Source organism: Tenrec ecaudatus, chromosome 2, assembly GCF_050624435.1.
Source record: "Tenrec ecaudatus isolate mTenEca1 chromosome 2, mTenEca1.hap1, whole genome shotgun sequence".
Lineage (NCBI taxonomy): Eukaryota > Metazoa > Chordata > Mammalia > Afrosoricida > Tenrecidae > Tenrec > Tenrec ecaudatus.
Window position 1 is genome coordinate 210,446,092 of NC_134531.1, and position 24,073 is coordinate 210,470,164.

The window sequence follows — 24,073 nt, forward strand, 5'->3', positions numbered from 1 at the left end:
ACGTTGCATGCTGCCAACGTTGAGGCAAGCAGTGTCAGGTGCTGCTCACAAGGGCCCACCTTCTTGGACCCAAACACCGTGCCCCGAGCACATTTGGGGTCTCCCCAAGGCCCAGTATCTCGGGGAGCAGGGAAAGGAGGTGGCCGGGCACAGGGAGCTTGGGTTCCGCGTCGGAGGACCCGGGAGAAGCGTGCTGTGTTCGACCCTGGCACCGACCCCAGAGCTCCACGTCTCCCCAATGGATCGCCAAATATTTGCTGAGGATCAATGAATCCTCAAGGGCCCGCAGTCCTTCCCCTCGCGAGGCAGTGCTTGGCTTGTTGTATTTCACATTAAATCATATAATTCCTTAAGCTCTCGGGGAGCAAACAGTGGTCGGAATAAAACAGGGTCGGGGACACCAAGTACAGAACGGCCGCGCCCCCCTCCCCCCCCCCCCGGGAATCTGTAAGGGTTCAACAGTGGGAGTCCCGGGGGGAGGGGGGCGCTGGGGTCCTGGAGCGGAGGCGCCACGGCCTGGGTCCTCGGTCCCGGCTGGAGTCCGGGGCCCAGCAGGGAAGGCAGTGGTCGGTACCGAGGAGGGGATCCCAGGCCGCCTGGGTCAGACCCAGGGGTCTGGGGCGGGCGCTGGGGGGTGGGGGAGGGACGGGGGAGGCGGAGTCTGGGTCGCCGCGGGCCAGACCAACTCCAACTCGGGATTGGCCGGACCCGGCCTCCGCCCCCGCCTCTCGACCAATCGCCTTCCGCCGATTATCCGTGGTTCACTCGCTAAGGAGCCGCTGGCCCCAGTCGTGTTCTCCGTTTAGCAGCTGTCGCGCGCTGCAGCGTAGGGACCTGTTGAACCCTCCCTTTCTTCTCGGCGTTTCCCGTCCAGGTGAGCTCGCGGCCCCAGCCGAGACCGGGACCCACTCGACCGGAGGGTGTTCCAGCTGGCGTTGGGGTCGCGCCCCCTACTCTCCGTCCAGAATTGCATCATCTTCCCGGGACCCCGCGCAGCCCCAGCGAGACCCAGCACCCCCACCACCCAGCGCCGCTCTGGCCCCACGCCCCTGGCACCCCGGAATCCCGACCAGTCCGGAGTCGGAGCTAGGCGACCACGAGGGCCGGGCCCCCACTGGGACCCCAGTGGCGGCAAGATCTGGGCACCGGGTGGGGCCCGGCATGGAAAGTTTTAGGAGATTCGCAGGCCGGGTGTCTAGCATTGATTTTTGCGGCGTTTTGGATGGGAAGGGGCTGTTACGCAAAGCGCTCGGGCGCGGCGGGTGAACCGTGAGGTTGCGCAGGCCGCACGCAGGGGGGTGGGGGTGGGGGTGGGGCCCCGGGCGTGCGGGTTTTCCCGGAGGGTGGAGGCAAAAGGGTGGAGGCCAATTCCCCGTGCCTGAATGTCCCGGAAAGTGGAGAGGCGGTGGGGGAGAGGAGGGACCCAAAACGTCGAGCCACCTAGAGGTCACGTGGGCCGTGTGCGTCCTAAGTTGTTACTGAGTCCCTCTGTATATGGTTGTTTTCCCACTGAGAAGGCCGACTTCAAAAAGGGGGTTCGCTATTGCCTCCATCCTTGATCCTCCCTTCCTCCCCTGGCCCTGGGGGAGTCGTGACCCCAGAAGCGTCTTGCCGTTTAATGTGAAGCAGGACCGGCTGAGCGGCGCCAAGGGAGCCAGTCTCCAAGGACTCACCCCTAGGTAGCGGTGGCGCACGTGCACCGGACCTCGAGGGGCGGGTCCCTGGACCAAGTTCGCAACACCTATCACCCAGCCCCTTTGGATTCTACTGTGCTTCTGCGGGGTTCGGTCTGCCCTTCTGGCACCTCCTTACCGCGCCTGAAGCGGCGCCCAGGGAGGAGCGGTAACAAAGTCGAGGCTCGGGGCCACCTGCGTTTGCTGGGACCAGTCGCTCGCTTAGGGGTCTTAAGAGTGCACAAGGAAATTTGGCCCACTTAAGGAGGAAGCTTGGCAAAGGTGCGTTTGGAGGCGGGGGAGGCTTGGGTTGGAGGCGCGTGCAAAACCTTCGGATTTCCTAGACTTGACTGGAAACAATGCTCTAGACCTAGTGAATTAACCAGGTGCGTGAATTACTTGGGAGCTGGACCAGGTCACCTTCTCCAGCCCTAAGGTGCTATTGATCTTTGCTAGGTGCAAGGTTGTAACTAGGATCATCTGGAGTTTGAAGAACCCGGGCAAGTCCGGGCAGCCTCCTCTCTCCTACAGTAATCACAGGGGCGGCTTGGATTTAGCAGGCTTGGGCCGGGGAGGGGGGGATTGGGTTGGTCCCAACCTGTGCGCTTGCCTACCGATAAATTATCAAAGAAAAACCCAAACAAAGCTCACTGCCGACTCCTGGTGACCCTACAGGACCAGGTAGAATTGCCCCTGTGGGTTTCCGAAACTGTAGCTCTTTTAACAAACAAACAAAAAAACAGTTTTATTGGCACATCACCCACATATAATGCAATTCAAGCATGTGAGCATATCAAGAAATTGTACAATCTACTACAGTCCATTTTTAGAACGTTTTCTGATTCATTGTACTCATTTCTATTTGTGTAATTTTTAAATTGTGGCAAAAATATACACAACAAAATATTCTCCATTTCAACAACTTTTACACGCATAATAATTAGTGCCATTGATGATGCTCTCCGTGGTGTACAACCAGTGTTTGTATCCTTTTCCAGATTATTCCACCATTAACATCAACTCAAGGCCCCCTAAGCAACAATTATTCCTCCTTCACCCATGGTAACCACTGGCCAAGTTTGGTTTCTTTTTCAGTTGTTTTCTTGATAGAGCATAACTCTTTACAGGAGTAGAAAGCCCAGTCTTCCTCCGTCGGAGCAGCTTGGTGGTTTCGAACTGCTGACCTTTCCGATCGCAGTCCCAGCGTGTAACTACTGCGCCACCAGGACTCCCACGTCATCATATTAGGAAGTAGACCACGGCGGGTCTAGAAAACAATTTCACTGCCAACAAGTCAATTGTGACCCCTAGTGACCCCCTGGGACAGAGTGGAGCTGCAACTGTGGGTTTCTGTGGATGTGACTCTTTCTGGGAACAGACGTCCTCATCTTCCGCAGTGCAGTGGCTAGTGGTTTCCAGGTGCGGCCACCAGGGCTCCTTGTTGGACTAGAAGCTCTGCAGAAACCTGGTCAGCTTCACAGTGACCTGTGAGCCCCCACTAGCAGTGGGTGGTGGCTATAGATGATGTGCATTGCTGGGGGATTGAACCCAGGTCTCCTGCACAGAAGGCAAGAATTCTGCCCCTGAACCACCAAGGCCCTCCTGATTGGCTTAATTTTTACCCAATGCCCTTGCTGTTACCCAGGATCCCATCCAAGCCACTGCATTCTATTGCATCGCCACACCCCCCAACAACCACTCCAGCTGGCGGAGGCAGGTGCTCAGACTGCCCTTGTTGGTGACACCCTGACAGTGCAGGGGGGCTTTGGGCTCAGGAGAGGAAGCGCTCAGGAGGGGAAGTGTCATTCTCAGCACACTGTCAAGGGCCTGCACCAGGACCAGCAGCAGCTTCACAAAAAATTGGGGGGACTCCACGAACTCTCTGACGCTCCCTCAGGGAGACCTGAACTCAAGGTGGAAGGGCCCATCCTGCCCAGGACCTTCCGAACCCAGGCTCAGGGCCCAGCTTTCACCCCCTTCTCCAGTTTCACTGCTGCATTCCTTTTGTAGTGCAGGGGAACCAACCGGGTGGAATGAGTCAGCACAGGCTTATCCACCTGTCATTTTCAAGGAATCGAGTCACAGTGTTGGCGGGCCTGGTTTCTTCTGGAAGCTTCAGGGGAGAATCTGTTTCTTGCCTTTTCCGACTTCTAGAGGCCGTCCACATTCCTTGGCTTGCGGCCCCTCCTTCATGGGTGACGAGGCCACCAGGCAGGTCAGGTCACTGTCCTCGGATCTCTTCTCTGCGACACTGGCTTTCCTGCCTCCCTTTAGGATGCTGGGGAATCCAGCATTCCATCTTTAATCCAGTTTCCCATCCTTCACATCTTCACCAGCCCTGGGCCCTGCTAGCCACGGATGGTGCTGGATTCCTGGGCCCCAGGCGCTTCCCCTGGAAGAAGTCCTTCTAACAGCAGCTCCCTTTTCTCTGCCCCCCCCCCCCCCCCCGGCAGACTTGCCCCCTGGAATTGGTTGGAGACTTCTGGCTAGGGCTGGCTGCTAACCCTCACATGTGGTCCAAGACTTAAGAAGAATGTGGACAAAGGAGGAGGCAGCGACAGGGGGCAGAGTCCAAGCCTGGGGTGTGAAGGAGGGGGAGGGAGGGAGAGAGCGAGATGGGGCTGTGGCAGCTGGGGCCTTGCCTGTATCTTTCCTGCCTGCGCTCTTTCGAGCTGGTGAATGGTGGTCTCCGTGGGAGGGTGGGGGATGGGGGTTGCTGAGTGATCCCACACAGGAAGCATCAAGCCGGCCCTGAACTAACTGACATTCCCCCTTTTACCAGCTCCCCAACATGCCTGACAAAACATCCCTGGTGGCACAGGAGGCCGTGGGGTGCCCCCACCTCGAGAGTACGCACAGGGGCCAGGGAGCCTCGGAGAAGGAAGGGAAGGAGCGGTCATGGATCCGGCCTGACTTGCCAAGCAGGTGCACCTGGCAGCTGGGTAGTCCCGTCAGCCAGTCTCCACATCACCACGCGGCCTTGTAAGTCCCCCTTGAGCTGCACACCAGTTCCCGTTCCCTTCGTGGGGCGCGGGGCGGCGGTGGCAGCCCCTCAGTCTACGACCTCGCCGTTCTCCAAGCTGGGAGTTCAAGCCGGGGGTCCCAGGGTTGGTTCCTTCTGTAGGTTTCCTGCCTCCCTCCCAGCTCCGATGACATGTCCTCAGCTTAGTGGCAGCTCTTCCAAGCATCCCCCTCCTCCATCTCTGTCTCCGTGTCTTCCCGCCTGCCGCGTAAGGACACCACAGTGGCTACAGGGGCAGTTCTACCCTGTCCTGCAGGGTCGAGCTGAGTTGGAAGCAACTCGAGGTCACTGAGTTTGGGTTTTCCCTACTCCAGTAAGACATCAATCATGTTAACTGAAACAAGGTCTGCAAAATCCCTCATTCCAGGTGACGTCTGTTCACAGGTGCAGGGATTAGGATTTGGGCACATCTTTTTTGGGGGGAACTAACCCGCCACAACCTTGCCAGGAGAAGTGTAGCACGGCCTCAGTTGTCTAGTGTTACCACAGCCAAATACAGCAGCGGGTGTGGCTTCAACACACAGAAACATCTTTCTTAAAAAAAAATAACGTTATTGCACATTATTCACATAGCGTGTCATTTAATGATTCAACCAGATGAAGAGTTTCCTAATCCTCACTGTTCAGGAGGCTGGGAGTTCAAATTCAGGGTGCTGCCTCTCTGTCCTTGCTTGTTTAATCTCTGTGATAAAATCTCAACAGAGATCAATTTATGACTCCTCACTTACACTGATCCTGTCTCTTTACCATGATAAAGACAACCCATTCCCCACTTCTACTGTAACCACAGGTGTAACCCTAGAAAACATCAAAACCCAGTTCACTGCCATTGAGCTCATTCCAATGCATAGGTCAGGGTAGACCTGCCCCTGTGGGGCTCTGAGACTTTACAAGGGTAGAACGCCTCCTCCCTCGGAGCGGCTGGTGGTTTCAAACAGCTGATGGTGCGGTTTCAGCCCAGCAATCACTCAAGCCACAAGGCTCTGGGGCATCCCGTGTGACCCCTCTAGTTTCCTGTCCAGTGACTCAAGATATTTGTTGAGTCAGGGGTTGGGTGGGCTCTTCCTGGACAGCCAGTCAAGGCTTGGAGAGGCGTGTTGCTCCTGAGGCGGGCCCGCTGGGTTTGACCACTGACCCTGTGGTGGGTAAGACAAAGTCAATGATCCAAAACATAAGACCCCACCTAATGTACAATTAAAAGAAGACATAAACTTAATTGGAGCCCCTTAATCTTAGTTTTATCTCTGAGCAGCTCCTTGGCACTGGCTGCGTTTAAAACCTTATGCTGGGACTGCCCGAGGGAGAAAGAGGAGGCTTGCTTGCTGGCCCTGTAAAGAGGACATTCTCAGAAACCTGCAGTGGCAGTTAACTTGCCAACGGTGGAATCCGGGACTTCCCGGGCTGTGCTGATCTTGCTTCTCCTGAATCATTGTGGATTTCTGTTTTAGGTCAACTCTGCCTCAAATTTTGCCAGACATACTGATGAAAATTGGAAATACCCCCATGGTCAGAATCAACAAGATTGGAAAGAACTTTGGCCTGAAGTGTGAGCTCTGTGAGTGCCTAGCATGGGGTTGGTCATGGGGGGCAGTGCAGTGGGTTAGCCGGGGCCCACACTGGGTGGGCCTGGGAGTGCTGGGCCAGGCCCATCGACTGGTGAGAGAAGTGTGTGAGAAGGGAGCCAGGTGAGTGAGTGACAGAGGTGGTTTCTGGTTGCAGGGCTTGGGGCAGAGCTGGCGGGGAAAGGAGGAACATTGGTCCAGGAAGCGCCCCAGGCAAAGTCCAGGGAAGTTCGACCCTTGGTCCTGCTTTTGTGGTGGTTTTTCCCATGCTGCACAGCAGGGGGCAATACTCCCCCCTGTGGTGTCGGTGACCCAAGCAGACACAAACCCTATAAACTCATGGCATCGAGTGGAAGCCGACTCAGCAGCCCGAAAGGACAGAATCCACCTGCCCCCGGCAGATTCTGAGACCGAACCTCTATGGGAGTCGGAAGCCCGGCTTTCTCACTCGGAGCAGCTGGTGATTTCCCGCTGCTGCCCCTGCAGGTCCCGTCCCAGGGCCCCCCCACTGCGCCACCAGGGTCCTCCCAGAGCAGGAAAACCCGCATGCTTTCTGCTGTGGGCCAGTCAGTCATCAAGGGCTTTCACAGTGGGAGGAGGAGGCCCCTCCTCCGAGGGTTGTTTTTTGGGTTTTCGTTTGTTTGTTAATTTCTGAAAGGGGGTGGTGGGCAAAGTATGATAGGGACCCTGGACTGTGGTGTCTACTGACCCACTGTTGTTGCGACCACCGTGCTTTGTTTTTCTAAATCATTTTATTGGGGGTTCTTATCCCAATCCAGCCATATTTCCACCGGGTCAAGTGCATTTGTACATTTGTTGCCCTCATCGTCCTCATGTCTTTCAACTTGAGCCCTTGGTATCAGCTCCTCCTTTTTTTTCCTCCTGCCCTCATGAACCCTTGATAATTTATGAATTATTGTTTTCCTCTTATCCTTCATGGCTTCCAACCCAGGGGCTTATCTGGCAGCACCCTATGGGACAGTACCCCGTTGTGATCCATCAGGCCGACTCCCGTGTAGATGGAGTGGTTTAATCATGGGGGTAGGGCGCTGTTTCTGTAATCAGAAACGTCGGGTCGTTGGGTGAGCAGGAAATGTTTATCTCTGTCGTATTCAGGGCGGCAAACAACTCAGCCACGCACTCATTTCGGAGCCCCGGCATGGGACGTGGCCGGTCTCTCTGGCCTGGAGTCTCTCAGGGGCCCAGATGGTGAAGGCGCCTGGCTGCCCCCTGGAAGGGTGGAGGCTCCAGGTCTCTCCGAGGCCCTGTGGAGCTGCAGCAGCTGGTGGACTAGAACTGCTGCCCCTCTTCTCCCTGTCCTTTGACACTAACGAGTTCTCACGAGCTGCCCAGGGAGCAGCTGCCCAGAGAAGACGCATTTCATTGCTGGTCTTGGCATCAGAGACGCTCCTGCAGGTGGCAGGGGCTGAGGGCACCTTGAGCCTGGGGCCTTTCCAGGTTTTCCTTACAGTTTCAGGGGTCGAGGCTAGGGCCTGGGCACAGCTGGTGTTCTCCTTGGCACAAATCTACGCCCTATTCCTTCCCAGGTGGCTACCATCCAGGTAGATGTGTGTGAAGGGCTTTTGCTAACTAACCCTTCTAACCCCCAGCGGGGACTGCCTTAGATGCATGTGTGGCCTTCACCCCAGTAGCCATGTGGTCTGGTGGGCCCGTAGCAGGGCTGTGGGGGTGATGGGCCGGTGTTGAGGGCTGGATTGCAGGTCGGAGGTAGGAATGGAGAGGAAGTAATATACAGAAGCTGCCTGGGCAACTCGGGCAGGGGGCAGCAGGCCCTTGGCCCTTGGTGACTGCCCACTGCTTCACAGTGGCCAAGTGTGAATTCTTCAATGCGGGCGGGAGCGTGAAGGACCGCATCAGCCTGCGGATGATCGAGGATGCCGAGCGGGCTGGGACCCTGAAGCCCGGGGACACCATCATTGAACCCACGTCAGGGAATACAGGTGAGCCGCGGGCAGCAGGGCCTGGCCAGTGCCTTCATCCTCCCAGTGGGTGATGGGAGCCTGAGGCCTGCTTCATCTCTCTGCACTGCATGACGCCCCTTCACCCCAAGCCCCTAGTCCATTGAATGACTGGGGCCCCGGGGACGGGGACCCAGGGGCCAGCTACGATCATTGCTGCTGTGACCTCCTGTGGAACCCCATGCCAGCCGGGGAGCCTTGCTTTAGATCCTGTAGTATTTCTGTAGCCCCTCTTTGATTTCTCTCCCGGTGGCCTTGAGGGCAGAAGAGGACCCAACGTTGAGTGTCCTTGGAATCCCAGGGTGCTATCCAGGGAGGGCCCCGGTGCAGGGTCAGAGGGCTGCGTCCCCTCTGATCGCTTGTGCTGTCCTCAGGCATTGGGCTGGCCCTGGCCGCCGCCGTGAAGGGCTATCGCTGCGTCATCGTGATGCCCGAGAAGATGAGTTTGGAGAAGGTGGGTCGGTGGGGCGGGGTGTCCTCTGCCGCTCCCCAGACCCAGCCTGCTGGTGCCCTGGCATGGACGGCTCTCCCCTGGTGCAGGTGGATGTCCTGCGCGCACTGGGTGCCGAGATCGTGAGGACGCCCACCAACGCCAGGTTCGACTCCCCGGAGTCCCACGTGGGCGTGGCCTGGAGGCTGAAGAACGAGATCCCCAATTCTCACATTCTAGACCAGGTGAGGGGCTGGCAGCCTCAGCTCTGTGCCCTGAGGCTGGCACATAAAGGGGGTGCTCCCGTGGTGGGGGCCAGTGTTTCTGTCTGGCAGTGGGCATGGGGGCTGGGACCTGGCCCTGTGCCTCTGCAGGTCCCCAGCACAGTGTAGCGGGCCTGCCTCTCGGTGTTCAGCTGGGTTGACCTTCTGGCGGTCCCCGAAAGCGCTCTCCGGACACGCAACACAGAGAAGCCTACTCAACGGAAGCTCTTCCATCTTGCGTGTTTCTTCTGGATTTCTCCAGAAATTTCATCGCCTCGAGGGCCAGTTTTAAGTGTCTGTGTCTCTGCTCAGGTTTTTAGAATGGCCTCTGTGGTCCTCTCTCTGGGGTCCTCTCCGGCTGGCCCTGCGCCACCGACCATGTTGGTCTCATGTCTGATGTGGCTCTGTTTTCCACACAGTACCGCAATGCCAGCAACCCGCTGGCTCACTACGATACCACCGCCGAGGAGATCCTGCAGCAGTGTGACGGTGCGTACCCCCACGCTCACCCTCGCGCCCGTTCGTCCCTGATTGCCTGGGAGTGGACGAGTCGCTGGGTCCCTGCTCGATCCACCCCACGCGTCTCCTCTGTGAAATGCGTTCTTCAGTGTTGTACCCCCACCCCTTCTTCCCCTGCCTGTAGCACTAGGCACCGTGTGGTCGTGTTCAATGACCCAGCAGTTCCCTCTTCGGATCAGGGCAGTGACCTCTGTAATTAGCTTGCTTTCTGCGTGGGCTCGAAGCTCCTGGGAATGTTCGAGCTTCGGTGCCAGGCCTCAGAGAGGTTGGCGGTGCAGCTCTGCTGAGAGATGCCCTTAGGGAGAAGCTGTGGTGAGGCCTGGAATGCCAGCCGGGCTTGGAGCCAGGCTTCCTGTGCAGGATCTGGCATTGGCACTGCCCGGCATACCCTCCTCCATGCCCAGGAGGCAGGCAGTGTAGTCCAGCCCTGACTAGCTCAGGTTTTATGGTGAAAAACCCTCATTTGGCACCGACAGCCCCTCTGCCTTGCCTTGTGAAGCTGCCCTGCTTGGCTCCTGAGTCCACCCACCCCCAGAGTCACTGTAGCCTGGGCATGCGGCCACGTGTGTGAGAGCTCGGCGGGCGATGTGAGCCCAGACCGTCAGGTTCTATCTGGAGAGCAGAAGCTGATGAAGGAGGGGCCCTATAGCGAGGGGCTCCCTCTGCCGCTCTTGGCACGTGTCTTGCCTGCCCTTCAGGGTTGAGGCTGCATGGCACCCCATCGTGTGGCTAGACCGCCAGCCACACCCCCATCATCTGCTGGGGGGCCTCCACCTCCTGGCAGGGACTGTGACGATGCCGCAGTGAACTTTAGTGGCCCGTGTTCTGTTCTCACCTGTTTGAACGCCTCCCTGGTTTCCCATCACTTGGATCCTTTGGGATTCTGGATTTTCACTTCTTGAGGAATCCCTGAACTGCGAATGCAGCCTTTCTTAGAAGGAAGGGCTGTGACGAGAATCCTAAATCAGAATCCGCCAGGCTCCGTGTTGTTGCCTTTCTGATCAGCTGCTTGGCATCCGGCGTTTAGGATGAAAGACGATGTGGGTTGGCAGTGTGCTCACAGCTGGCCCCACTGTCTGCCCACACAGGGAAGGTGGACATGCTGGTGGCCTCAGCCGGCACAGGGGGCACCATCACGGGCCTTGCCAGGAAGCTCAAGGAGAAATGTCCAGGGTGCAAGGTGAGTGACCTGCCCAGGCACCAGCCCATGGGAGGCACACTGGTCTGCCAGTCAGAATATCCCATTCCCTACACAGCTCAGAGCTCTGGGCCTGATGTACCGGCCCCTCTCACCTGTCCCTGGGGAGGTGTGTGACACCCACAGACTGGCCTTTGGGCCTCGGAGCTGAATGTTCCCCCTCCTCACCTCTGCACACACAGCAGCGTAGCTGTCTGCCTGTGGAGCCTGGTTCCAGGTGGCTATGTTTGTGATAGGAGAGGGTTGGGAGGACAGTGTCTGGCAGACAAGGAGCCAGCCACCTTGGGCACAGTAACCCAATGAGCTGGGCCTGGGGGCCACGCCTGGCTGGGGATCAGCTTGAGGGTGGTCTTTTGAGAATCCCCGCTTCTCAGCATTTCTGAGCAGCCTTCAAGGGGTGGCATCGAGTGGGTTTGCCTGAGTTGAGCATGGGGTCTGGAGAAGGGCTTATGTAAATGTGTACCTTTCTTCCTGGAGTGACCCTTCTGTCCTCCAGGACATGGTCACTGCTCATCCCTGCCTTTGTTGGGGCTTGCCCTGGGACCGTCCTGGAGTGTCTGACCCAGCTGGGGCTCAGGGCGAGTCCGTCCCTTGCTTGGACTTCCCTGTGCTGGGCCTGACACTTCCTTTCCTCTGGGGTCTCCGTACCCTTGGCCTGCTTTCCAGGTTTCTGACCTTGTCCCTGAGCCCAGGTCAAGGCTTCTTCATGGGCAAGTCCCTAGTGGGTGAGGGTCAGGGTGGTGTGGGCACTACTCCCGGCCAGTGTCCAGATGGGACTGACCAGGCACTGCTCCGTGCAGGTCATTGGGGTGGACCCTGAAGGCTCCATTCTCGCCGAGCCGGAGGAGCTGAACCAGACGGATGTGACGGCCTATGAAGTGGAGGGCATCGGTTACGACTTCCTGCCCACCGTGCTGGACAGAACGGTGGGTGTGGGTGGGGTCTAGGGGACATCCGCTACCCCCCTCGGTGTGGCTCCTGCCAGAGTTCCTCCCGGAGCAGGAAACCAAGCTGCCAGTGCAGGCCCAAGCAGAGGTGGCCCAGGCCTGGGCACAGTGTGACCTACACCCACGCCCCCATCGAGGCCCCATGGCACAGACCTGAGGTCCCTGCTTGGAAAGCGTATGGGGTGGGTCTGGGAGGCCAACACAGACGTCCGGACCTCCAGGAAGCTCTGCTCCCTTTACAGAATCCTCGGTTAGTTTCCTAGGGCTGCCCTCACAAATTACCTCCAGCTAGGCGGCGGAACCCAGTGCCCATCATTCACGATCCCATGTAAAGCAGTGCCTCAGAGAGGCATGTTCGCTCTCAGGAGGCTGGAGGGGAATGTCTCTCGCAGTCCCGATGGGGCTGGCGGCCGTGGCTGGTCTGCACATTACCCCAGCCTCGGCCTCCATCTGCATGCACGTAGCTGACGTCTCTTCCGCGCTCAGTGTCTCTTAGAAGGACACCACTCATCACCGAATTAGGACCCACTCAGCTCCAGTGCCACCTCAGAGGAACCCGGAGCACCTTCGAAGGTCCCATTTCCAAACGAGGCCATCTGTCGAGCCACAGGGCTGTTGGTGTCATTGAGCATCGCTGAGCTGGCTCACAGTTGGCGGCCCCCACATCAATCCGTCTTGTCCAGAATCAGCCGCTTTTTCTCTGACCCTCTGCTTGACCCAGCATGCTGTCCTCAGCCATGGATTGGTCTCTCCAAGCACGGGAGACTAAGTCTCGCTGTCCTTGCACCAGACAGGCTGGTTGGTGTTTCGGGTGGTCTGTGGTCTGCCTTCTCGTCTTTTCCCAGCGCCATAATTCAAATGCATCAGTGTTTTAGACTTCCTTAGCCACTGTCCGTCTTTCACGTGCGGATGAGCTGATTGAAAATGCCACTGGGTGCGCCTTAGTCCCGAACGTGACATCTGCTCTTGAACATTTCTGCGCGGTCAGGTATAACAGGTTTGCTCCCCTGCAGCAGCCTGTTTGATGTATCGACCGCCGTTTCCATGGGAATTGATCGTAGAGGCAAGTAAAATGAACTCCTCCACACCGTGATGCTGCTCAGGGAGCCAGTTGGGGATTTCCTTTTCTCTGTGTGATCTAGCCTGAAGGCGGAGGGGGTGGGGTGGGGGTTACTCCTCCGCTGCGAGTGCTTCGAGTCTCCTTCGCTCTCAGCAAGCCAGGTTGTGTGGGTCGCCGGGCACAGGTGGTTAATGAACCCCTCCTTCAGTCGCGAAGTCCAGCCTCGTAGACGATTCCTCAGCATGCCCGTGAGATGAGGGTGGCGAAAGCGTACAACCCCGATACACATCCTTCCCCATTTCAGACCACGCAGCGCTCCTCTGTTCTGCTCAAACGACGGCCTCCTGGCCTCTCTGTCGGGCCCGATGGACACAGTGCAGTGTTCTGGACTTTCCTGTCCTCCTTAGTTACTCACAGTTGTTACAATCCACACAATCGCGTGCCTTTGCTTAGTTAATAAAATGCACCTAGTCTCTGCTTTCAGCCAAGAGCTGTCCTCTTCTGAAGCCAGCTTGGCTTGCTAGCAATTTCCTTAACTGCTCTACTGAATAAACTCATGAAAACATTCTTGAATCATCTTTTGCAGAATTTAACTCGCCTGGGTTTTATATTAACGGAATGGGCACAAGTATGGCTGGATCTCTTTCTTCTGGTCAGCCAGCCAAGTAACTGTCTTCCAGACGTCTTGGCACCGTGCTTCCAGCAGTGTGTCTGCTCCTTACATTTCCACCGGTGTGCTGTCAATGCTTGTTTTCCCCTGATAATGCTCAGTGCAGCGTGAACATCTTCCCGCAGTACCATCAGGTCTTGATCGTTGGCTGACTCTCCGGGTGGTGGAATGTTGACCAGTTATTCTTGGTGCAGTGACTCTGTGTATTCCCTCTCTCCTTTGCCACTCAATATTTCATCATAGGATCGATCCTTCAGTCTTACAACTCAAGGACTTTGTCTTCTAGTGCTGCCCTTTGCAGTCCCCTGTGCAGTCAGCATTCAACTTCCTCACGTCTTCCACTCAGCTCTTCTGTGTTTAAGGGCAAAGTTCAGAATTCCTTCAGGCAGCCCTTTTGGTCGGGCTTTTTTCCCTAGATAAACAGGGCCCTGTGAACATCCAAGATATGGGGATTAAGGGGGCTCCGATCGACCCAAGGCGAACTCTGAAGGGTGGCTTTGATCTGGGGGGCCTAGTGCAGAGAGTAGAATCTTATGAGGTCCCTGCAGGAGCATGCAGTTGCATGCGGGCAGGTAACAAGGTGGGTTTGTGCACGCAGTTGGCTAGGGGAGCAAGGGGAGACTTCCAGGGTCCTGGAATGAGTGCCAGCCTACATCCATGCTGGGTTCTTGCCAGCCAGCTAGAGGGCTTTGTGTCCAGTGGGGGTTCTTGCCCCTAGGCAAGTGGTCACCCCCTGGCAGTGCTGCCAGGCGAGTGCAGACGTGGCCTGGGGTCACTCCGGTGTCTCCTGCAGGTTGTGGACAAGTGGTTCAAGAGCAACGACAAGGAGTCCTTCGCCTTCGCCCGCATGCTGATGGCCCAGGAGGGGCTCCTGTGTGGTGAGGGACGGCAGGCAGGGTGGGTGGCAGGGGACACAGTGAGGGGCCTGGTTCCAGTCCCAGCACACACGGGGACTCCTTCGGCTGCGGGAGAGGTGGGCTGTGTGTGCTGAGGGTACCTGCTGACCGCCCGGGCCCCCGTGATGCCATGTTGTGTCATGTCATGTCCGGGTGGGATCACTGCCCTGGTGAAGGCAGAGCCCTCAAGGCCGAGTTGGAGCGGTGTCTTTGTAGCTGCACCGATGTGGTTACCGCAGTGCTCATTGTCTGTGGCAGTCATTTTCTGCAACATCCCACCAACACTGAATTGGCAAACGCAGAGCCGCCTGGCTGGGTCTCAGCTGGTCCTCCCTGTGCCCCCCAAAGAGTCCTCTTAGCTCTGAGAGCCCAGCTCCTCTCCCCACAGGCTCCCTGCAGAACCTTCTGGAGCATGTGTGTGCACTCTCACACACACACACACACACACACACACACACACAGCTGCATGCACTCACCCACATGATGCGCAGGGGGGTCAAGGAAGCCGGTGTCTTGCAGGCGGCAGCTCTGGCAGTACCATGTCCATCGCCGTGAAGGCCGCGCAGGAGCTGCAGGAGGGCCAGCGGTGCGTGGTCATCCTGCCTGACTCTGTGAGGAACTACATGTAAGCTGCCGACTCTTCCTCCTCCTCTCCTCTCTCCTCCTCTTCTTGCCCTCCTCTCTCCTCCCCTCTTCTTTCTCTTCCTTCTCTATCCCCCCCTCCTCTTCTCCTCTCCTGCCTCCTCCTCCTCCTCTCCTCTTTCCTCTTCTTCTCCTCTCCCCCCTCCTCCTCCTCCTCCTCCCCTCTTCCTTCTCCGCCCCTCTTCCTCCTTCTCCTGTGGTACTGTCCCACTGTGCCTCACTAGGACTCCCACAATCCCTGCCTTCGCCTTCTGACCTTCAGGGTCTTCCTCCATGTCTGAGGGTCCTGGGCGTTCTCAGCCGCACGGTCCCCTTCTTGGCTCCTCGAGGCCAGCTGCTCACGGCGACAGCCCTCACCTGGCCAGGGAGCTCCTCCCTTCTTGGGGCTCCTGCGCCCTTTATGGACAGCTCCCCACCACCTCTCTGCACCTGCACTGGTGTTGGCCCCTAGCTGGACACTGTGCCCATCCCTGCTGGAGCTGGCTGCCCCGCTGTCCTGGCATGGCAAGGGGAGGTGGGGGGCTTCGCAGACTTATTTTGGGGCTGTGAAGTATGATGGACAGCATGTGTCTGCTCCTTCAACTCTGGTCATGCCAAGTGTGTCCCACAAGGCCATGAAGCGTCCAGCTCTGCTCCATCTCCAGGGCTGAGGCCCTCCTGGCCTCCAGTGGGCCCAGGGCCTCCTGTCCCTGAAACCTTGTGCCAGGCGTGGCTGTGGGAGCTCAGAGTTGGGTCCAGGTGTGGGTGACTCATGTCTGGGGGTTCACTGCCAAGGACCTGAGCAGGCTTCTCCCCCTCCCCCACCATGCCCGGCTCCACCCACTTTGGGTACCCTGCTGTGCACATTCCAGCTTGTATGTGAGGGTGTGGGTTTGCTGTGTGAAGTGTGTGTGTGTGTGTGTGTGTGTGTGTAACGAATTGGGGTGCTTGCGCATCAGAATATCTGACGGTGAGTGTTTGTGTATGTGTGTATATGTGGTGCATGTGAGAGCGTGAGCACCTGAGAGTGTGTATGTGTGTGAATATGTGTGTGAGTGTGTATAGATGAGTGTGATGCATGTGAGAGTGTGAGCATGAGTGTGAGTGTGTACGAGTGTATGTGAGTGTGTGAGTATATGAGTGTGTATGGGTGTGTGATGCATGTGAGAGCGTGAGCACCTGTGTATGTGTGTGTGTGCGTGTGTGTGTATGCACACATGTGTGGGTGCAGCAGGCAGCTCGTCACCCCTGCTTCTCTGTGTTCTCCATTTTCAAGCAAGTTCCCGGCCCCAGCTCTTGCTTCATGTCATGCCTGGCTCTGGTTCACTCTGGGTGGGAAGGGAGGCCACAAAGGCAGCAGGGGCTTGGAGAACTTGATCACACACATTTCCAGAGAAGACACCCTGTTAAGTTCTGAGCTTATTCTGCCCCAGACACGTACGCCCAGGCTGGCAGCTGTACCCCAATGTCCTACCAGCCTGAAGTCCACAGCACGCTCTCTGAAGCCTGGCCCCCGCCCCTCCCTGCAGCAGGGGGCCGGTGTGTCAGAGCAGGGTCTGGGGGGCTGAGCGTGGCATTGCGCCTGCGCTGTGGATGCTGGGCTCGGGGCTGAGGGGGTGGTGAGGGCCGCCTCTGACTGTCCTTGGCCTCAGGTCCAAGTTCCTGAGTGACCGGTGGATGCTGCAGAGGGGCTTTATGAAGGAGGAGGATGTGGCCGTGAAGAAGCCGTGGTGAGTGAGGGCCTCCTGGAGCTTCGGGCAGTGGGGCCTGGTGGGTGTGGGCAGGGCGATCGGCCTGGGCGGGTGGGGGTCTTTGTGTGGTGCCCACCTCCAGTGGGGCTGCCTGAACCTTGGGTGCAGTGTTCCTGACCCCGGTGGCCCCCATGAGCACACCCACTTTCCCCGCAGGTGGTGGCACCTCCGAGTCCAGGAGCTGAGCCTGTCGGCCCCGCTGACAGTGCTGCCCACGGTCACCTGCGAGCACACCATCGAGATCCTCCGGGAGAAGGGCTTCGACCAGGCGCCGGTGGTCGACGAGGCAGGGTCTGTCTCAGCTGCCCCCACCCGTGTGGGCTCTGCCGAAGCTGCGAGCCGGGCCCCACACCCAACCCCTTGGAGGCGCTGGGTGGGGCAGCCCTGAGGACCTACAGCAGATGGGCTGGCCTCTGGCACCTGGTCACTTTGCATGTGCTGTCCTGGAATTAGAACATTAGAACTCTCCCCTCTATCCCAACCAGCAGGGGGCGGGCGGGGCCCCCCAGACTCCCTGGGTCCTAGTACCTGGGCCCCACTCCCCACCCCCTCTGCACCCAGGCTGTCCTCAGCCCCTGCTGTGGCAGGCAGCTAGAGATAATGGTCATGGACCAGGCCCCCATGGTGATGCCTTGAAAGAGCCGAGTGGCAGTGTTGTGGTTCTGGGCTGAGAGGCTGCTCTTGAGGAAGACCCTCACTGGCCCATCTTCCTGTTCTCTGAGCCCGAATTTACTCGTGGCAGGTGCGCAGGGCCAGAACAGTCCCCGCGAGGATTGCTACTCCCTGACCTTGCCAGCAGAGGCCTGGGGGTACAGTGGGCTTTGGGTTGAGCTGCTAACCCCAATTCAAGGTCAGCCATTTGAAACCACCGGCCGCTCTACTGGAGAAAGAAGGGGCTCTCTACTCCCGTAAAGAGTTAGTTAGGCAGTCTCAGACTCAGGGGCAGTTCTACGCTGTCCTGGGGGCTCGCTGTGAGTCGGCATCGATCAGTGGCCTGGCTTTGAGGATCTCACAGAAGCAGACCAGGCACGGCCTTTCTCCCATGGAGCTGCCCATTGCTGGGAACTGCCAGCCCCAGGGCTGCTGCACCTCAGGCATCGCTGGGCTTGTGGGTGCTGCACCTTCATCTGGCAGCCCTCTCCCCTCAGAAGGGAGAGGGATTAGGAACCATCTTATCCGACCTTGTTAACACAAGGAAAGCCCTGCCTCCTAACATGGCAAGGTCACACTTCCCCGTACAGGGCTAAAGGCTTCCCAGTTGCTTTTGGGGGGAATCGTTTAATCCCCAACGCACATCTGGCTGCGGATGGATGAGTCTGGCAGACTCAGCCAGGTGACCCACCACTGCTAAACCCAGGGAACCAGAGGCCAGTATCGAGTCCTCTCTCAGGAGGTCAACGGAATGGAAAGGCTGGCTCTGAATGGGCAGGAGGCTTGCCTGTGTGGTCTGGTCACCCACTGTTACATCCCTTCAATATCATGGGCAAATTTTATTGACATCTGAGAGGAATTTCAGTGTTTGGCCCAAACACCAACTCTCAGGCCCTGAAGGCAGCCCCAGGCACATTCTGTCTTGAGGATATGTGTGTATGTATGTGTATAGCGGGGGAGGTGTTTGACGTGTACATGGCCTTGACCCCCACCCTGTACCTCCTTCCAGGGTGATCCTGGGAATGGTCACTCTTGGGAACATGCTCTCGTCCCTGCTTGCCGGGAAGGTACAGCCTTCAGACCAGGTCCGCAAGGTCATCTACAAGCAGTTCAAGCAGGTGAGGCCCGAGGCTCACTGCCTTAGGAAGGCTAGCCCGGGGCAGCCAGCTGGTGCGGCCTGCGCCCCTCATGGGCCTGGGTCACCAGGGTCAGCCCGGTGTCTTCCTGTCCGTGCGTGTTGGTAAGAGTGCCTGGCATGCTTATTTAAAAAGGACATTCTTGGAGAGGCACCTTGACTGTTGTCCTGAGGCCCCCATCCCCCATGGAGAGCACTGCTACCCTCCAAGGTCCCTGCAGGGGACAGGATTGGGGTGACTGGGTGACACTGCCACCTCCCAGTGTCCCTTGCAGGGACAGAGTCAGTGTGACTGCTTCCTGGTGGACCTGTGCAGCTGACCTCCCAGCTGAGTCCTTATCCCCACCGTTCATGATGGGCTGTGGTACTCTAAGGGCTGAGCTCCAATCTGGGACCGAAGAATTTTCTCATTTGTGTCACTCACACACACTCCCATGACAGCACCCTGGCCTTCAGGAGGTCTTGCAGCTGCACATGAGCAGACATGGCATCTTCCACCACATGGAAGGCTTGCCTGCACGCCTCGGGGTGGAGAGCCTTATATGCCGTCCTGCCTGCCCCAGCCCCTTCCCCGCGCCTTCACTCACCCCTCTCCTCCTCCAGCTCCCTCTTCCCGCCTTGTCCTCTCTCCACACGGTCTCCCTGACCACATTGCAGAGTGCCCACCACGACGGCTGCTGCCTATGCTGAGCTGGGCTCACTAGTCAGGTCCTTTGAGGTTTGGCCATGACAGATGAGCCCCACCCCCAATTCCAGGTCAACTCCTGTGTCTTGGCTGATCTCTCTTCTTTTCTCCTCCTGATTTTCTCTGTCCTATTGAGCAGAAAATACAGAACTCCCATGTACCCTCTGCCCCCCCCCCCAGTTTCCCCTCTTTGTAACGCCGTATCTTTCTGCAGTACATTTGTTACATTTGATGAACGTATAGGGACACATTGTCCATCGTTTACAGTAGGGTCCACTGTGGTGCAGCCCCGTGAGTTTTGACAAAAACACGTTTGGTGTCCAATGTACAGCACGCTCTCACTGCCTGACACATGCCTTGTCCCCCCCTTTCTGCTGCCCCCCGACTCTGGACATCCACTGATCTTTCCATCTCTCAAGACTTCTTTTCATGTAAACAGATAGTTGGAATCATGCAGTATTTCTTTTTAAGCTGGTTTCTCTCTCTTGTGTAACTATGTGTTTATGGCAGGGCTTCAAACAAGTTCTTTCAAACTCAGTCGTGACTGATGAAGCAAAATGGGAAGGGACCCAACTTTGTGAAATGTGGGTAAGCGGGAGGGAGGAGGGGGCAACGACCCCCAAAGGGAGAAATTAGGACAAAGTCCATGTCCCTCTCAGGAAACGAGGTCAGCGTGCATTAGTGGTGCCTTGCTCACAGATGGTGGCACAGCTGTGTCTGAATGCATGCCACTCTCCACAGCCCTCCAAAAGCCAGTCTCCCCTCTCAGGGCTTCAGCCTGTAATTTTTCGCCATCTTGTTTTGCCTCACCCAGGTTTTATAAATTTAAATCTGTTCTGATTTTACTTCATCTACCATGACAAACCTGGTCCAAATCCCTGCTTTAAGGTTCCTGCAGATGTGGTGGTTCTGTGCTGGACTGCTCACTGCAAGGCAGCAGTTCACACTCACCAGGTGCTCCCTGGAGGAAAGAGGAGGCTCTCTGCTCCCACAGATGCTTAGTCTAAGAGCCCCCAGGGGCAGTGTCCCCGCCCACAGGGTCCGTAGGAGTCAGAAGCCACGCAGTGGCAGTGGGGTGAGTTTTGGGTCGTGTCTTTGTCCCTGGTCCTGTAACCCTCAGATCCCCACTTCCAGTTTCCAAATCAGAGCCAAAGGCCAAAGGAGGAGCCTTCTGGAATAATATAAGGTGAAGCAGTCCTGTTCCCTGCACCCCGAAGTCCCCAGGCCTGCGCCTGGCCTTCACAGAGGGGCAGGGCGAAGCCACCAGAGGCAGTGGCTCCCTCACGGAGGCTGTGGGTGAGCTCAGCTGTGACTTTTCTCGCAGATCCGCCTGACGGACCCCCTGGGCCAGCTCTCGCACATCCTGGAGATGGACCACTTTGCCCTGGTGGTGCACGAGCAGATTCAGTGTGAGTGAGCCCCGGCTCCGGGCAGTGTTGGGCAGCCAGTGCAGGGCCATCTCAACTGAGGCCGCTTTGCCTGCACGGGGCGGGCATTGCCTCCTGCAGATGGGAGGGCCACCCTGCAGCCAGGCCTCTCCGTGGTCACTGACCCTTTGACCTCTGGCCCCAGACCTGGGCTGATGTGTCTAAGCAATGAAGAGACCTCTGTCTCCCCCATCCTGAGCCCCTGGGAGGCGCTGAGGGGTAGTGGGGTGAGTAGGGAGGCGAAGTCTTCTGCTCTGAGTGCACAGGCTCAGGTGTGATCGGGATCACCCACAAGCCGTGGCACGGATGATGTCATCTGCTCACCAATGTGGCAGGTCCTTCCACATCCCCGCTCCTGGCCTCCCCTGACTGCCCTGGGCAGTGTTGCAGCCTGTGTCTTAGACGCTGGGCGTGGGAGCAGACTTGGATCCCTCACAGCAGTCAACTGAAAGGGCTCCCGGAGCACACTCTGCTAACAAACCGTGCCCACTCGCCTTCAGCCCGCCGCTGCAGTCTTGAGCAGAACAAGCAGCCCCTGTCCTTCCCCCGGGCTGGGGGCCCTGGAGCCTGCCCACCCTCGCCCTCATGCACCTCAGGCAGGGTGGGCTCGAGCGGGGTCCGGTCTCCGTCTAACCCCGTCTCCCGCCCTTGGCTCCGCAGCTCAGGACCAGGCCTTGTCGGGCGTGGTGGGGGGGCCTGCAGGTACGTACGAGACCTTACCGCACTTAGACAGGGCCCGTGAGAACTAAGGAGGGAGTCGGGGTTCCCTGAGCTCCCTCTTCGTGGCTCACCCGTCCCTCCCCTCAGTTTCTCACTGACTTGACCCCAGAGCCCCCTCCCCAGGTGCCCTAGATACCCCTGGGGCACAGGTTGCTGGCCGCTGGGCTGCCCCTGTTTCCCCACAGACTGGCTTGAGGCCCGCCCCCGGCAGGGCTCTGCTACCACAGGCAGGATGCAGGGATGGGACAGAGCCCGTGGGCTGACTTGAGTATTTCTCCTTTGCCCCATGGGTGTTTGTTGGGGGAGGCCTAACCATTCTCCCTACCCTGGAGGCTGGGGTCTTGAGCCACCCTCCCTGCCCTGAGTGGGGGAGGCCAAGGGCAGGCTTTAGTGGCCAGCAGAGCGGAGAGCTGAGCGGGCAGGATCACTGGCAGAGGTGTGTGTCAGTTTGCCCGTGAGGTGAGCCATGTTTTGGGCACAGAGGAGCCCCGTGGCTGCATTAAGAGTCCAGGGCGTGTCCTGAGCGAAATGGCCAGTGGGCGTGGCCTCTGGAGGGCGCTCTGACCCCTGGTTCTGGGTGGCTCTGCTCTGTGGTTTGGCCCCTGGTCGCCCCTGTGGGCAGAAGTGCACATTTCCTGTGACTCCCTAATGGGGCCCCAGGGGATCTGGGTGCGGGCATAGCTGCCCCAGCGTGTGTGGGCAAAGGCACCTTTTCACCGGCTGCCCTGCTGTTCTCTCCCCAGACCACAGCCACGAGAGGTCCAGTCAGAAGCAGATGGTGTTCGGGGTTGTCACCGCCATTGACTTGCTGAACTTTGTGGCCACCCGTGAGCGGAACCAGAAAAACTAACTCCCAGGCTGCCAGCCAGCAGCGAGCCCACCCTGCTCACCCCAGTCTGCCCCCTTGGGGTGGGTCCTCCAGCTTTTGTACACACTACACAAACACGCGATTGCTCATGGCCCTCCAGTGAACTTCCCAGGCCTGACCATGTACCCAATCAGTGCAGATCTTATCAGATGTAAGTCTTGCACTGTCTCTCAGTAACTTAGAGAAACCATGGGAGGAGTGAGGGAGTGGAGTCCGTTGCAGAGAGGAATCGGGAGTAAAAGGGACTCCAAACGTGTGGACAGCGTCCCCCTTGGGGCCGAGCTGGTTCTGGTGGCCCTGCCCTCATCCTGGGGCTACAGCTGGGCCTGGGCTGGGGGTGGGGGGGCAGGGTTTTTGTTGGGGGTGCTGGTGGTGGCTGCTGTCTTCCACGGTCCAGTCTCATGCGAACAGAAACACTACTCGAGCAGCTCTGGGGGAGGGCTCACCCTCTGACAGTTCTGGGGGCCGGTCCTGCCTCCCGGTGGAACTGTTGCGGCATCTGTGTGTCCCCTCTGGATCTCTGGTCTAACCTGCCCTTTGTCATCAGACATGATCCGGGTTGGGACACAGCCTATACGGATGTGGCCTCGTTAAGGAAACAAAGCAATCCCTGTTTCCAAACCAGATCACAGCCACAGGGTCTAGGTAGGAGGTCAGGATTGCAATTCCCGTTTCCACCGGCCATCCGCAAGCTCGGCTTCCTCCTCCTCTTTCCGCCCATGTGGGAGGCCTTCAAAACGTGGGTGGAGATGTTTCGCTTTCACCCCATTTTCCAAAAAACATGGAAGCCGCCTGAGCTCAGTCCTAACAGGGACCCCTGTGGAGCCCCAGAACACTGCCCTTGACCGCAGAACTGCCACAGCCACCTCCGCTCCATGCTCAGCTGGCTGCATGTCACTCCCTGTACACCTGCTGCGACGTGGAAGTGAGGCTCTCCTGAGTTGCTCTCCTGCAGGGTGCCGTTCTGTGACTTTAAAGGTCCTGTGTTGCCGTCCCCCCTCCTGTCGTCCTCAGCACATGAGGCAGCCTTTACAGCCACTACAGTCTACCCAAGGAACCCCACGTCCCGGAAACACCAATCTAGAGCGGGCACGGGTTAGCCCCTGTCTGGAAGGGGCTGGGCCGCCAGGTGTCCTTGGAGTCCTGGGTGGCTCACAGTTGACACTCTCAGCTGCTGAAAGGTGGGTGGTTTGAGGTTACCCCGAGGTGCGCCATCAAGGCCTGGCAATCTACTGCCTGAAAGAAACCAGCCCCTGAGGGCTCAGCAGGGCATAGTCCTCCCCCGACACGCTTAGGGCTACCACACGTCCACAGCAGCTGGCCAGGATCTGTTTCAGGGTTACGTCCCGGAAGGCTGACAACACGACCCACAGGAGCTGTTATAGACTCTGAATTACAGAAATTGCAGATTTTTACGTCTGGAGATAATTGTTTTGGGTTCTGTGCATTACCACTTAAAATTGTAGGCGCTCTCCTAGCTTGCAGGTGATCAGGTGCGTGGATGGGTGGGGTGTGCCCAGGTTTGAAGCCCCCTCTATGCCTGTGGTAGTCAGATGATTTTATGTCAACTAGACACTCTTGGCTTGGGGCGAAGTTCAACCTGCCAGTCGGGTCACAGCCTGATGACACCTCCCTGGTCTTGTAAGCCTGGGAACTCCCTCTCTGCCCTAAGGGGTGGCCCCAAGCAGGCCACAGGAGACACTAGGAATGGTGGGTCCTTGACTGCACCCTCTAGCCTGTGACCTTCCTGCTTCTGTATCCTGGCATGTGGTCTCAAGGAGGGACTTACGAGTTGGGCTGGGCTGCTTTCTTGATATATAATTTTTTCTTTAAATCAGGGAAGAGCATGAACACAGTCCCCCACTACCACAAATTATGCAGTCGTTTCCCACATTTGGGGAAATCGGGTCAGCACATCTGGAGTGCAATGGATAAGCCTCGCCCTGTTCTTGATTAAAAAGTTCTCTCTCATACGTCTGTGTGTCACTGGATTTGT

The 24,073-nt window shown here is 57.8% G+C and overlaps 1 protein-coding gene across 2 annotated transcripts; it reads left to right on the plus strand.

Moving 5' to 3' along the window:
• Window positions 1–752: 752 nt before the first annotated feature.
• Window positions 753–24,050, plus strand: CBS (cystathionine beta-synthase). Of its 2 annotated transcripts, XM_075542254.1 has the most exons (17): window positions 753–874; window positions 4,456–4,655; window positions 6,144–6,250; window positions 8,084–8,218; window positions 8,611–8,690; window positions 8,777–8,911; window positions 9,349–9,418; window positions 10,537–10,628; window positions 11,447–11,572; window positions 14,117–14,201; window positions 14,739–14,844; window positions 16,493–16,570; window positions 16,748–16,882; window positions 18,252–18,360; window positions 20,387–20,471; window positions 21,150–21,191; window positions 21,953–24,050. In XM_075542254.1, the coding sequence occupies exons 2-17, from the start codon at window positions 4,465–4,467 to the stop codon at window positions 22,057–22,059; spliced, it is 1,683 nt and encodes a 560-aa protein (XP_075398369.1). In that variant the 5' UTR covers window positions 753–874; window positions 4,456–4,464; the 3' UTR covers window positions 22,060–24,050. The 2 variants fall into 2 exon arrangements, with proteins under 2 accessions (XP_075398369.1, XP_075398370.1); XM_075542255.1 differs by lacking the exon at window positions 21,150–21,191.
• The last annotated feature ends 23 nt before the right edge of the window (window positions 24,051–24,073 follow it).

What these genes read in the sequence shown, in the direction of transcription:
- CBS (XM_075542254.1), top strand. Translation starts at nt 4,465, where the DNA reads ATGCCTGACAAAACATCCCTGGTGGCACAGGAGGCCGTGGGGTGCCCC. An exon ending in CCGGTGGTCGACGAGGCAGG is followed by an intron (nt 16,883 to 18,251) that starts GTCTGTCTCAGC and finishes ACCTCCTTCCAG; the next exon opens with GGTGATCCTGGGAATGGTCA. An exon ending in TCTACAAGCAGTTCAAGCAG is followed by an intron (nt 18,361 to 20,386) that starts GTGAGGCCCGAG and finishes CTTTTCTCGCAG; the next exon opens with ATCCGCCTGACGGACCCCCT.